General features: G+C 52.3%; 2 protein-coding genes across 4 annotated transcripts in view; both read left to right on the top strand.

Moving 5' to 3' along the window:
- The window catches only part of PPARGC1B (PPARG coactivator 1 beta), a 57,452-nt gene extending 54,162 nt beyond the window's left edge, over positions 1-3,290 (top strand). Inside the window, 2 exon segments of the mRNA XM_075164184.1 lie at positions 3,091-3,123; positions 3,125-3,290. Of these exon segments, the coding sequence (XP_075020285.1) occupies positions 3,091-3,123; positions 3,125-3,290 (199 nt within the window).
- Positions 3,291-5,995: 2,705 nt separating this feature from the next.
- Positions 5,996-12,422, top strand: LOC142088653 (E3 ubiquitin/ISG15 ligase TRIM25-like). Of its 3 annotated transcripts, none has more exons than XM_075164178.1 (6): positions 5,996-6,711; positions 7,348-7,569; positions 9,154-9,387; positions 9,483-9,505; positions 10,488-10,630; positions 11,308-12,422. In XM_075164178.1, the coding sequence occupies exons 1-6, from the start codon at positions 6,097-6,099 to the stop codon at positions 11,781-11,783; spliced, it is 1,713 nt and encodes a 570-aa protein (XP_075020279.1). In that variant the 5' UTR covers positions 5,996-6,096; the 3' UTR covers positions 11,784-12,422. The 3 variants fall into 3 exon arrangements, with proteins under 3 accessions (XP_075020279.1, XP_075020280.1, XP_075020281.1); XM_075164179.1 differs by having other exon boundaries at positions 5,997-6,711; positions 7,348-7,443; XM_075164180.1 differs by lacking the exon at positions 7,348-7,569 and having other exon boundaries at positions 5,997-6,711.
- Positions 12,423-12,854: the final 432 nt, after the last annotated feature.

Raw genomic sequence — 12,854 nt, 5'->3', positions numbered from 1 at the left:
ACTTCAGAACTGGCTTCTTTTTCCAGACTCCCCTGCCGCGGAGTTACTTGTTTACATCAAAAAGACTGTAGAATCTCTACGCTCATGTACTGTAAATAGTGAAGTGATCTGCCTATAAATAAACGATAACATATATACTATAAAGTGGAAAGAAAAAAAAAAGGAACAAGTCTGTGCTGCTAATATTTTAGTTTATTAGTGCAAACCTGCTCTGGGAGGAGGTGTTTTGCTTTGCAGGAAGGTGCTCTCCTGCCTCTGGCTGGCAGCGGGACGGCGGGGGCACGGCCGGGGCCGGGGGGGTGCCGGAGCCCCCCAGCTCGCTCGCACCAAGGCTGCCCCGCTGGCAGGGATGTGGCTCCCGTGGGGGAATATCTCTGATATTGCCAATTTAAGTATGGCTTCTTCCAGTTTAACTCGCGTAGGAAAAGCCTGGGCTCTGTACTCCAGACTTTGGGAGCGGCGCCGCTGCTGCAAGACCCATCGCAGAAGAAACCCCCCGGCCCGAGGGGATTAAAAATGAAATGGGGCACGCACCTTAAATTTGCTTGAGTGGGAGTAAGAGAGCCAACGGCTGGATTGCAAGAAAAAGTGTGGAAAAGACTCCAGATGGTGATGCAGCAACCGTACGGCTCAGGACGGCACGTGGATAGTCCCCCCCGTACCAGGAGAGCAGTCCCCCGGGAGCCAGCCTGCTCTCCCAGAGACACGGCCGAGGTGGCCGAACCGCTGTTTCCCAGCACAGGGTGTCCGGGTGTCCTGGTCATCGTGGGAGCCCAGGCTGCGGAAGGGACGGGATGGAAATCCCGGTCGGTCGGCAGGGAGCAGGAGCCCAGCGCCAGCCATCGCCCCTGCGAGGGCTTGCCAGGTCGGGGACGTACTGAATTTATCTGGAGCACGGCGCAGTGATGCTGCCAGGTGGGAGGACCTCAGCAGCCCGAAAGGAGGAGGTCTGCAAGGTGCTGAGCTGTCCCGGCTATTTTTTTTCTGCTGATTTGCACAGATTTAGGCAGCTGCCCTAGACCTGCCCGTCTCCGGCGCAGCGCAGCCGGGGGGAGCCCAGCGCAGGTCCCCCGCGCCCAGCCACAGAGCCGGAACGAGCCTCCCACCCCAAACCCAGCCCCTCGTCCCTGCAGCTGCTGCACCCTGAGTGGAAAACTGCCAAGAAGCCCATTTCCCTGCTGCTTTCCAAAAAAAAACAGGCTTCAGGGCCACCAAACAGGAATATTTTTCTAAGATACACCAGGGCACAGTGATGCTGCCAGTGCCAGGACGGATTAAAACATGAAATTGCAAGGAGGAAATGTGGGGATGCAGCTGGGGCAGCCGGTGTCGGGGTGCCTGGGGTGGGTGCAAGCGGGAGCAGAGGCACAGGAGCGGGGTCGCTGGCTGGCAGGGCCCCAGGATGGAGCGGGGGCACACGAAGGGTCTGCAGGGAGGGACAGGCTTGTCCTCCCAGCCTGACCTGCACTCCCGGCACTGCATTCCCAGGCAGCTTCCTGGAAAATAAAGGGCTGATACTCTTTATCGAGTATTACCCTGAAAGCAAACCTAGAGATTGAAGGGAGCTCTTGGTGAATCGCGACATCAGTTCAGCAGCTCCGTTAATCCCAGCAATTACTTCCAGCCATTTGGAAAAAAAATCAATGCGACAGTTTTCATTTTGGTATAACTTTGTGATAACATGGCTTCTTTTCACCATGGCTGCTCTCCGGCTGCTGGAGGGAAGGGAGGTGGCGTTCTCTCCTGCGCTAGGCACACCGTGCCTTGTGGGAGGGGAAAATAACGGGCTTCTGTGCATAGGGACAGCTTTTGTTGCTGACCTTGGCTGGCTGGCACCTGGCAGGCAGTGTGGGCAGCAGGTAGCGTGGGCAGCGCACGCAATGCAGGCGGCAGGCACAGCGGGGGCAGCGAGGGCAGCGTGGCAATGCCCGTATCTGCCTGGCTGAGCTGGGCTGGCTGAGACCACAGCTGCCCCGGGCTCCACCGGCTTGGTGGGACCCCCCAGTGCCCCATGAGCAAGGGCCCACAGAAAGGCCCTGGGGAGGCAGGGGCACAGCAAGGCAACGCCTGGAAATGCCACGCCAGGCTCGTGCTCCCGACCGGTGTGAAATGCCTGTTGCTTGGGATTTATTTCACTGCCTGGCGAGCTGTCCTGGGCTGCCCTTTGGAGTTCCAGCTCCCATCTGTGCCCTGGGCAGTGGCATCCAACACCGAATCCTGCCCTGGGCTCTGCTAGGCACAGGAGCTCCCAGCTCCCCGACACAGACCTCAGCTTCTGGACCATGCAAGGTCTGTCCAGGGGGCTCTGGAGGCTGTACTTGGAGTAATGTATGCATTTGCCCACTCTCAGCATTTAACAGTCCCAGCTTGTCATCCAGGTCCGTCCAGGTGTCTTTGCAGGGAAGAACAGGGACAGGTTTGGTTTCTTTGCTCCCTGCCAGCTCGGGGATGTCTCTGCCCGCTGGTCCCGCTGCACTGCCCTCCCTGCCCGCAGCAGCTGCCCGCGTGCCCCCAAGGGATGACTCCTGCTTTCCTCCCCGCTCCCTCCCAGGCTTTGCATCTCTCTCCCTAAGGCACCTCCTGTGCTTGCTGTGTGTCTTTAAATGCCGGCGGAGAGCTCTCTCCAGGTGCTGCTGGTTTTGGGTCCTGCAATCTATGTTCCCTCTTTCTCTCCCCCTCAGACCTTGGCTGGATACGTTTTAATTTTTCATATGCTGTCTCTGCCTCCAAATACCTTTTCAAACTCAGACTTGGGCCCCTCGTGTTTCTCAGCAACCTCCTGCAGGTAAGAAGGCACCATCCTCTCCCCACCGGCTTTTCTAGCACTAATCCCGCTCCCCAGAAACCCCACCACCCTGCTGACTCTGAGGGAGCATTTCCAGCTCCTTACGGCTGCAGGCCTGCGGTGCACACTGGGCCACACTCGGCGTTGGCTGAACAGACCCTTTGATGACCAGGAGCAAATCTGCCCCGGCAGCGGCTGCGATGGTGAGGTATTGGTGCGGGGCTCTCGGGAGGCAACCAGCTCCACGCAGCAGTGCCGGGGCTGCTGCCTCTCTCCTTTTCTAAGCATCTCTGCTTCCCTTTCAGCTTGACATCCACAAGGACCCCTCCTTACTCCTGCTTTGATCACCACGAGCAAGCGGCTGCCCGGGTGGAGGCTGAGCACCGAAGGAATAGCAGACGGCTGGAGAGAGCAGGGCAGCTCAGGTTTGCCGGCAGCTGCTCTCTGCCTGCCTGCTGGTCAACAGCCTGCGGAGCAGAGGGAAGGCACCTCCTCACTGCCTTAATAATAGTGGTGATTTTAGAGGAAAACTGTCCACACTGCAGTAGTGCACACAAGCACACGATGCTCTCAGTAGCCCTCAAAACCACCGAAGGCTGACTGCCCGTGCAGAACCTGCTAGAGAAGGGCACACAGAGGGGTTAGGCTGCCCTGGAGCCTGGCACACGCTGTCTGTCATCTGGATCTGCTGGCGCTGGTTTCTTCGGAGTCTTCATTGCAGTGGGTCTGCAAAATAGCAGTGTCTGCCTGGAGAGGGGCAGGGAAAGGATTTGGCTAACCACTGCTAAATGGGCAAACTCTTGGGTTCAAGCCCTGGCTTTCGTCACCACCACCATCTCCATTCATCACTGCGAGCTACTGAAAATAAGCTCCAGGCAGCAACTCAGCAGTCCAAGGAGAAAAGGCAAGTCATGCAATCCCCCCGGGACATGGCGCTCTCCCCGGCGCACTCATGCAGTGGAGGGATGGACGCTGCTCCGAGCATCCTCTCTTCTGGGATTCAGCTCCCCTTCAAGTTTACTTCCAGGAAACAGAAGTCCAGGTTTGCTCTGCTGGGTTTTTGCAATCAGTCAAAGCCAACCAGCTCTGAAATACTGTCGTATTTAAAAGTTATACAGAAAAATAAACTCATCTGGCAACTAGCTATTGCTCTCTTCATGGTGCTCTGTCTCTGCTACTGAATTTACCCGTGCTTCGGTGCTGCCAGTGGGGCATCAGTGTAGCTGTGAGGCCAAAGGGAAGAGTTAAAAAGCCTGTTTGGCTGTGGCCGTGCACCATTTTGCCATGTGGGCTACCTGCAAGCAGCCCAGGAGATACCAGCAGATTATTTACAGTGGCCGTTACCTGCAGTTTCCAGCATCTACTGGCTACCCAAACTCCTGAAGAAAATTAAGGAAATTAATTTTTCTTGAATGAAATGATTAAGAACTTTAATTGAGGAAGGATAAAGAAAGAAGATGTTAGGTTAGGCGGTTTGCAGGCAGCACGCACAGCAGCATGCACTGGTGGAGCAGCACCTTGCCTCAGCCCGAGTCTGCAAGCAGGACACAGTAAGTAACCCAGAGCGATCCACAAAATCCCTACAGGCTCCCACAGGGAGCAAGCTCTTTTGCAGCCCTCATAGGCTCCAAGCAGATCAAACGGAGGATTTTTCCTATGCAGCACCAGGTTTTGGGGTTGGGATGCACGCAGCAGCATGGCAGTCAGCCAGTGCCACGGGCACTAAGGGCGGCATTTGCAAATGCAAGTTCTGCCACGCTGGAGGAGGTGGCGAAGGGCAATGAAAAGCAGCAGTTTCATGTGCTTTGGGGGGCACAGTAAAGCCAGGTGAGCACTGCACACAGCGCTAGTCACGATCAAGACAACTGTGGAAAAGGGATTAGCAGTAGTGAAGTGTGAAGCCAGAAACCCCATGGAGGAGAGAAAAATAATGATAAAGGAGTGGTTAGGAATGAGAATAAGAAACATCACTTGGAAATTACAGCCAACATTGAAACATCCCCATTCGGTGGTCCAAGGTCGTAAGAAAGCATTAGGGAGCAGGTAATAGGCAGCAAGCTGAAAATGAGGTTGGGCTCTGATATGGAGGGAATAATTCTACCTACCCTCAGCAGGTGCATCATGTCAGAGAGGACTGAGAGGCCAATACCATCAGGAAGAGATTTGTATGATGAATTCTTGTAAAGTAACCAAAATAACTATCACTCCTCTGGGCATTTAGCCAAGTAGAGAGTCCTTGCCTGGACAGTGGCTCAGGAGTCTCGCTTGGTTCAAGTAATACATTTAACAAGTCCTCAGGGACCCAGGAGCAACCAGAGCAGTCCAGTAACACCAGCCTTTGCAAACACCACAGGCGGCAAGGTCTCTGCTACAGGGGGCTCACGGGGACCATTTTGTGCTAGGACACTTACTGACAGTGTGCTTTGTGCCAACAGCTTCTCAGAAGCTTCTCAAAAGCTTCTCAAAATAACAGGACAGAAAGAACAGAGAAAAGAGGAGCTTTTAAAACAGTAAAAATAAGTTGCCTCCGTCCTCCTCTATCCCCTGCTCCTGAAATGAAGGAACCTTTTATTGCCTCCTGTTTCTGGGAGAAACCGAAGTCTAAGACTTAGCAACTCTAAGGAGGAAAGGAGGGAGCAGCCCTGCGCAGAGCCCTCTCACAGCTCCCGGAGGAGGGCCGGGCCGCGGAACACCCACCCGGCTGAAGGGCAGCAAGGGAAACTTGCTTTTTTTCTTCCTGCTTTCTTCTCTGCACTCAAATATTGAGTGCAGTGCTGGAGCTGGGAAAAGGACCAGTGGACACAGGGACAGGCTTTAAGGATGGAGGATCGGCAGATGCTATCTCAAGGAATACCTACAAGGGAACTGGGATAAAGAAAAGTTACACAGGGCGCAGACAGAAGCTCCATTTCCCGGCCGCTGCCCTCTCCGTTTAAGCAGGGGTGGACTATTTCACCTCCTCCCCGCCACAGCTGCCTGCGTGGGCTTCCCCCTGTGGCGGCCGTGGCTTCCGCCGGAGTGGCGAGGGGGCGGCAGGCAGCTGGGCGGAGGGGAGGCGGGCAGCCGGGCGGCAGCCGGGCGGCGGCCAGGCAGGCAGGCAGGCAGCGGGGCGGCGGCGGGGCAGGCAGGCAGGCAGCGGGGCGGCGGCGGGGCAGGCAGGCAGGCAGCGGGGTGACGGGGAGAAGTGGCCGGCCCTCCAGGGGCAGGCGGCGGCAGCTCCCGCCTGCAGGGCGGCAGAGGCGCCTCGGCACTTCCGCGTCGTTTCTCTGCCCCGGTGCCCTCGCTCCGCCTCGCAGGGCCGCTCAGGTGCCATGGCCAAGCCGGCTGCTGCGGCTGGGTTGGAGGAGGACCTGACCTGTTCCATCTGCCTGGGCATTTACAGCAACCCCGTGTCCCTGAGCTGCGGTCACAGCTTCTGCAAGGAGTGCATCCAGGAGGCGCGCAGCCACCGGCAGTGCTGCCCGCTGTGCTACGCCCAGGCAGACCCCGTGATGGAGCTGCAGCCCAACGTCCAGCTCCAGAGCATAGTGCAGAAGTTTTTGGATGCTCCCACTCATCAAGAGGAGGAAAAGTGTGAAGTGCAATGCGAAGAGAAGGGGGAAAGTTTGGGCCAGCAAGGCAAGGTGATCCTGTGTGATTTCTGCCTTCAGAAGCCCCAGCCAGCCATGAAGACCTGCCTGAACTGCGAGGCGTCCCTCTGCCAAGCCCACCTGAGCAAGCACAGCACGAAGAGCCCCCTGAAAGATCATGTCCTGGTGGAGCCCTGTGACGCTCAGGTTTTGGCTGAGAGGAAATGCCCCCAGCACAGCAAGTTGCTGGAGTGCTACTGCAAGACGGACTCAGCCTGCATCTGCGTGCTGTGCTGCGTCACCAGCTGCCACAAGCACCACATCACCACTTTGGAGGACGCTTTTCGCAACGCGCAGGTAAGAGGCTGCCAGGACAGCGGCCTGGGCACTGATTGCACTAGGAAAACCACAGGGTCTGTGGCGCAAAGAGCTGCCTGCAGCACAGGGATGAAACATCTCCTGAGTTTCAGATCTGCAGACTCAGGATGGGGCTAAATCTCCATCTTGGGATATTGGGCTTTTATTCCTAGTTTTGCCCCAGATTCCCTCTGGGCTTGCCCCGCAGGATATAAAATAAGATGTTATAAACACTTTCTTCCCGTCTTGAGGAGCCAAACTGGTGGGACCGAGGGCTTGTGGCTATGCTTTTAGTCCTCGTCGCACTTTCAAGCCGGAAGATCAGCCTGAGCTGCGTTTATGCAAAGAAAATTAATGTCGGAGTAACAAAGGAAACTGTCAGCACTGAAAGTAGCTTTATGTGTGGCTATTGTACATGAACAGCTTTCAGTTTCAAAATGTTTTTCCTGTGCTCGTAATTCTGGTATTTGTTCAGGGATGAAATCTTCCAGTAAAACCTTTATGTATTGATTTGTCCTGAGAGCATGCAGTGAACAAACTTTTTGCAGGTCTAGCTTAACCCATTTCCATAAAATTGCTGATCTCGTGCACGTATGTCGGTCCTATCCTGATGTCTTCCTCCGGTTGTTTTTATAGAGTGATTTTGCTGAAACTCTGAAAACAGTGAAAAAACACGAAGCTCTGCTGAATCAAAGCATAGCAAACCTGCTAAAACAAGAGGAGGAAGTAAAGGTTTGTTCCAAGGTCCCATATCACTTCGGGGATGGTTGCATGCTGGTAGCTGAGATAAGGTTTTCTTTTGCCCTTCCCCAGATCATGGATTCCGAAGCTTTTTTTACTTCCTGGGTGGTTTCTCAGGTATTTTTTAGTTTTCTTCTTCGAGGGAGGATGATAAGCAACTTTTCTTACCACTGTGGGAAGTCCATTCTTAGTTTCCAAGGACCTTTGAGCTTGAAAGTTGCTGTTAAGTCCATGCCTCCTGATTGGTGGGTGGTGGTTGGCTTTTTTTCTTCCCAACCTTATTCAATTTGCAGACTCCAAAATATTTCTGGAAAAGATACAGACCATGTTATAGCTCCTGCTGAACATGAGCCGGCAGTGTGCTTAGGTGGCCAAAAAGGCCAACAGCCTCCTGGCCTGTATTAGGAATAGTGTGGCCAGCAGGAGCAGGGAGGTGATCGTGCCCCTGTACTCAGCACTGGTGAGGCCGCACCTCGAATCCTGTGTTCAGTTTTGGGCCCCTCACCACAAGAAGGACACGGAGGTGCTGGAGCGTGTCCAGAGGAGGGCAACGAAGCTGGTGAAGGGCCTGGAGCACAAGTCTTATGAGGAGCGGCTGAGGGAACTGGGGTTGTTTAGCCTGGAGAAGAGGAGGCTGAGGGGAGACCTCATCGTGCTCTACAACTACCTGAAAGGAGGTTGTAGCGAGGTGGGGGTTGGTCTCTTCTGCCAAGTAACAGCGATAGGACGAGAGGAAATGGCCTCAAGTTGCACCAAGGGAGGTTTAGATTGGACATTAGGAGAAATTTGTTTACTGAAAGAGTGGTCAGGCCTTGGAACAGGCTGCCCAGGGAAGTGGTGGAGTCACCATCCCTGGAGGTATTTAAAAGACGTGTAGATGAGGCGCTTAGGGACATGGTTTAGTGGGCATGGTGTGTTGGGTTGACGGTTGGACACGATGATCTTAGAGGTCTTTTCCAACCTGTATGATTCTATGATTCTATTCCTCTTTACAACAAGAAATCCCTTTAGGTTAGCCTGTGATTCTAAGAAATTGGTAGGAATGAGGTTAAAAGACTGCTCCAAAGTCTCTGTTTTTTGCTCCCAGCATGCAAATACCTATCTAAAAGCTCTGAAAGAGCAGGGAATTTAATGCAGGTCTCCAAATCCTAGTTCATTCTGCTTAGGCAGAATTGGCACTTGCCTTCCTCCACCAGTAAAAGTGATGGGACTAGAAGTCCTGGCACTGGGCAAAGGAAACGTTCCCTTCTAGTCTGAAGACAAAACTGTACCTGTTGGCAGTGTCCTGTCTGGCAGCGTAGCTGCTTTCAAACAACGAAAGAAGCTTGGTGGAGGCAGGAAGCAGAGAAACTGTTTTTCCTCACCCATCCTTAAAAGGACCAAAGGCAATGTATCTGTAGAAAAATACCAGTGCAAAATAAGGAAATATATGCACAGTGGAAAGTCTTCAGCAAGCATCATGCAAGAAGCACTACTTTTTCATCTTTTTCTGGTCAGGTGCCAGATGCTGGGGAAGGCCACTTATGTCACTTGGCCTTTCTGCTGTCAGTGGGACATCTTGGTTTGTTGTCATATGGAGAGGCACTAGGTTAGTAGTTACTTCTCTCAGCCCAGAAAAGATAAGGCTCATTTCTGAGTGAGAGTTAGTGTGGAAAATGTAAGATTCAGTCCCTAACAGCTTTGAAAGTGTTTTCTTAATAGACTAAAGAGAGCCAGTGGAGGAACCAGCTGGAGAGCCTCTTCGAACGTATGTGTCTGCAGCTAGATAACAAAAAAGGAGAGGCCCTGAAAGCTCTCAGTCGCAACAAGGAACAACAGCTTTCTCAGATTCAGATGCAGATACAAAAACACAAAGAGGAGAAGGATGCAGCCAGCCGTGATGTACAGGAGCTGGAGGCTCTGAGAGATCAGAAAGACCTACTTCTTTTCATCAAGGTACCTAACAGCATCTCCCTTCCCAGAGGTACTCAGCTCTTGGGCTGGCCTTTGCCTGCACTATGCTAATTCTACTTTCAAAATGTCTTTTGCAGGCTTTTGCAGCGATTCAAACCAGGTAAGCTCTTCCCAAGGTGGTCTACTATTGCATTACATATTGCTTCAGGTGACTAATAGTCCAGTGGTGTGGGTCTGCTAGCCCAGCCTGCGTGCACTGCAGACCCACAGCTCCCTGGGCTCACCCTGGCTGCCCCTTGGGCAGGCTGACTGCACGCTCTGAGCCTGGCTTCATCAGAGACCTGGAGAAACCCAGAGTATTAACAGAGGTCATGTGTGACTCTTCATATACAACACGGCTTATTTTTCCGTACTCTCCACACCTGTTCTCGAGACCCATTCTGAGGGCAATTCCTGAATATTTAGGTCCCTGGGTGGGCACGCAAAGGACGGATGAGGTTAGATATCCTGAGTCGTCCTCCAGTTTGCTTTGCCTTCTGCTTCTAAGAAGCAAATGTGGCAGGAGTCGAAACATGCAGTGAAGTCACAAGTCTACAAAGTTCATGGCTTTTCTCCTGAGTCGTTCTCCCAGTGCCCTGTTCCTCTACCACAGCCCACCACTGCCTGCACACGGGTTCCCCCAGCCCGGCCTTTCCCCAGCCCTGCATTTCAGGTGCAGCAGTTGCCCCTTGGCTGTGATAACGTGCCACTTCTCGTTGGCTGCCCAGCATTCCCCCAGCTGCCCCTGACACCTCAGTAGCTCCTGCTGCGGGGACTTGAGGACTGTAACCGCAAACATGATGCTGGGGTCTGTCCTGGCAAAAGCTGGGGCTGAGGTGGCTGAGACGAGGTCCTCTGGGGCCAGATACTGTCCATGGAGTGAACTTCATCCTAACGATGTTGAAGAGATTTGGGGTTCTGGGAAAGACCGGTTAGAGGGGGAGTCCCTGGTAAAGCTGCAGAGGGAGGGGATGACAGCAGCTGCTTTATGTGCCATCGAGGCTGGGTGTGGAGCGGGGGATGCAGTTGTTGGCTCAGGGATGGGCTTGCTGATGGTTTTCTGATGACTTGCTGCTCTTCTGATGTCTTTCTGCATGTTTTAGGAGATTCAAGCCAGTTCCTAACAAAGTTGGTGTAGAACTGCGAACGCCACCCATTGTTTTGGATGGATCAACACCACGCACTATTCTAAGGCGTTTCCAGAAATTCCTCTCAGACATGCCGTCCTTATTTGAAGCAGTACGTGGTAAGTGGCCATTTCACTGTGACAAGCAAGATGGAGAAGCTACAAAACATATTTAAGAAAGGACTAATAAGACGCCAAGTACACAAGTACCTCTAGAAGAACTGATTACTAACGTTGATTTGATTATTTTCACATATATGTACATAAAAGGGTGCTTGTCCTGGGCTTCAGCGCTTTGGACGTATCTTGAATACACTCTGTTTACCTCTGGGATGGTAGGAGTTTTCCGGGAGGATTAAGACAAGAAAATAGCAACACCTCTTCTGTCTTTCAAAAGTGATTCAAAGCACATGGGAAGTTGAGAACTCATCACAGCAGCGACAGGTGGAGTTTGTCTTACGACATAAATAATCTACTCTTTCTATGTAGATAATTCTACTCTTTGTAATGTTTTGTAACATCAATCTACAGACCCTGTGCTGTGCACGGTGGGACGCTTGTCCAACTGAATCGAAAAAATTAGGGCTCCCTTGTTGTTGCTCTCTTGATGGTGCTTGAGCCCTTGCTGACAGTGAGCCTAGGGTCAAGACCGAGAGACAGCTGGGGTGGGAAGGCTCTGTCCAGAGCATGTGTGACAGTGTGCGACGTGCACACCTAATTGGCTTTCCGCAATGGGGATGTATGCAAATCTGCACAATTATCTGTTAATCATAATGTGTTTTTTTTTCTTTCTATAGTTCATGAACATCTGACTTCTTTAGTGTGTCGACAAGGTGGATTTGTTTACAGTGATGACATAGTCTCTGCATCCTCACTCAGTTCTTTCTATTGCAAGGTACCAAATAAATACAGTGTCATCCCATACGTGCAGAGCGACCAGAGCTTCTCGGAGGGCAGTCACTTCTGGGAGGTGGACACCAGCAACGCGAGGGACTGGAAGCTCGGAATCATTCATTCTAGTTTTGAGTGCTACCTGGAAACATCTCATGGTTACCTCTGTACGTTCCTAGATCAAAGAGTGATCAGAGAGAAGCACTTTCCTATAGGCCTCAAAGTGGTCAGGGTAGAGCTAGACTGTGGAAGAAATACACTGTCATTTTATAACGCATGTGTCAACACTACTGACGGGCCTATAGAGACAGTAACCATCCCTCCAAAATATCCTGCCCATGCTACCTTCGGCGTGTCTGGCGGCTCTTTGAGGCTCCTATAGTGATATGGGGACAAGGTGCTGTTTTGTATTTCCAGGCCTAGGTATCGGGTCTGCTGCTGTGCGGAGGCTGTGCTAAGCTGGCATATTAGAAATTGGATTTTGGGCTGCTGTGACGGCTCGTCTGTGGGAGGGCAAGGCCTCTGTGGGGTATATCAAAGTGCACTGCCGCTTACTGCAAGAGCGCCTATCTTATTTGTTCTGTTAATCACGATGGAAATACTGTTAAGTTGCACTTTTTTGCTCGGCTGTATCAAATGCTGTGTTGGCTGCATGTTGTTAAAGTAATTTAGTTTGCAAAACTCAATGGCAATTTAGTTTATAAAAAAGGTGATGGAACAACATTAACTGCTATAGAATGTTAAGCAATGCTGACGTTTGCTCTAATGCATCACCTTTTACCTCTGCCCTCCTCTGCCCGTCCTGCACAACCTAAGCCATCTGTTGCAGAAGCAAAGCTGGCCTGGGAGGCGAGTAGAGACTAGGTGATAAGACGCCTGGTTTCCCTTGCTCTCTGCTGCTGTCCTCCCCTGTGAGCTCTCCGATAGATCACTTACCTACTTTTTGCCTCAATTTTCTCCTCACTTATGCAAAAATTTCACAGCAAAGGAAGTAATAAAGAGGAAAACTCCCGTGCCTTTAGTCTGTGACATATAGAGCCTGGGTTACTTCGTTCTTACGATTGTCCAAACATCTTGGAGAGGAAGAGATGATATTCCTGCCTGCTGCCTGTGGTTCTGCTGCCTTCAGACAGAGCCACGGTATTTGCATGAAGAGGTCCAGGCAGGAGCTCTCCACCCCGGCAGGTACAGTGAAGGACCTTGAGGGACACTACAGTTTTGCATATGCTAATCCTTGCTCAGTCTTGGAAGAAAGTGGCTGTGTTCTGTCTTTTGCATTTTATACACCAAAATGATACAGAGAACCACGTGGGTGGAGTTGGGTCTCCCAAATGCACCTGCAGTGGCTGCTGCTCTGCCGGGTCTCGGGTGGTACAGGCACAAAGCGAGGTAAGCAAGGCTCGTGACACGGAACAGGGATATTCCTGTCCTAGAGTGCCCTTCCGGGAGCCTT

The sequence above is a fragment of the Calonectris borealis genome, chromosome 15 (assembly GCF_964195595.1).
Source record: "Calonectris borealis chromosome 15, bCalBor7.hap1.2, whole genome shotgun sequence".
Lineage (NCBI taxonomy): Eukaryota > Metazoa > Chordata > Aves > Procellariiformes > Procellariidae > Calonectris > Calonectris borealis.
This window is presented reverse-complemented; position numbering and strand designations above follow the sequence as displayed.

What these genes read in the sequence shown, in the direction of transcription:
- LOC142088653 (XM_075164178.1), top strand. Translation starts at nt 6,097, where the DNA reads ATGGCCAAGCCGGCTGCTGCGGCTGGGTTGGAGGAGGACCTGACCTGT. An exon ending in ACCTACTTCTTTTCATCAAG is followed by an intron (nt 9,388 to 9,482) that starts GTACCTAACAGC and finishes TGTCTTTTGCAG; the next exon opens with GCTTTTGCAGCGATTCAAAC. An exon ending in CTTATTTGAAGCAGTACGTG is followed by an intron (nt 10,631 to 11,307) that starts GTAAGTGGCCAT and finishes TTCTTTCTATAG; the next exon opens with TTCATGAACATCTGACTTCT.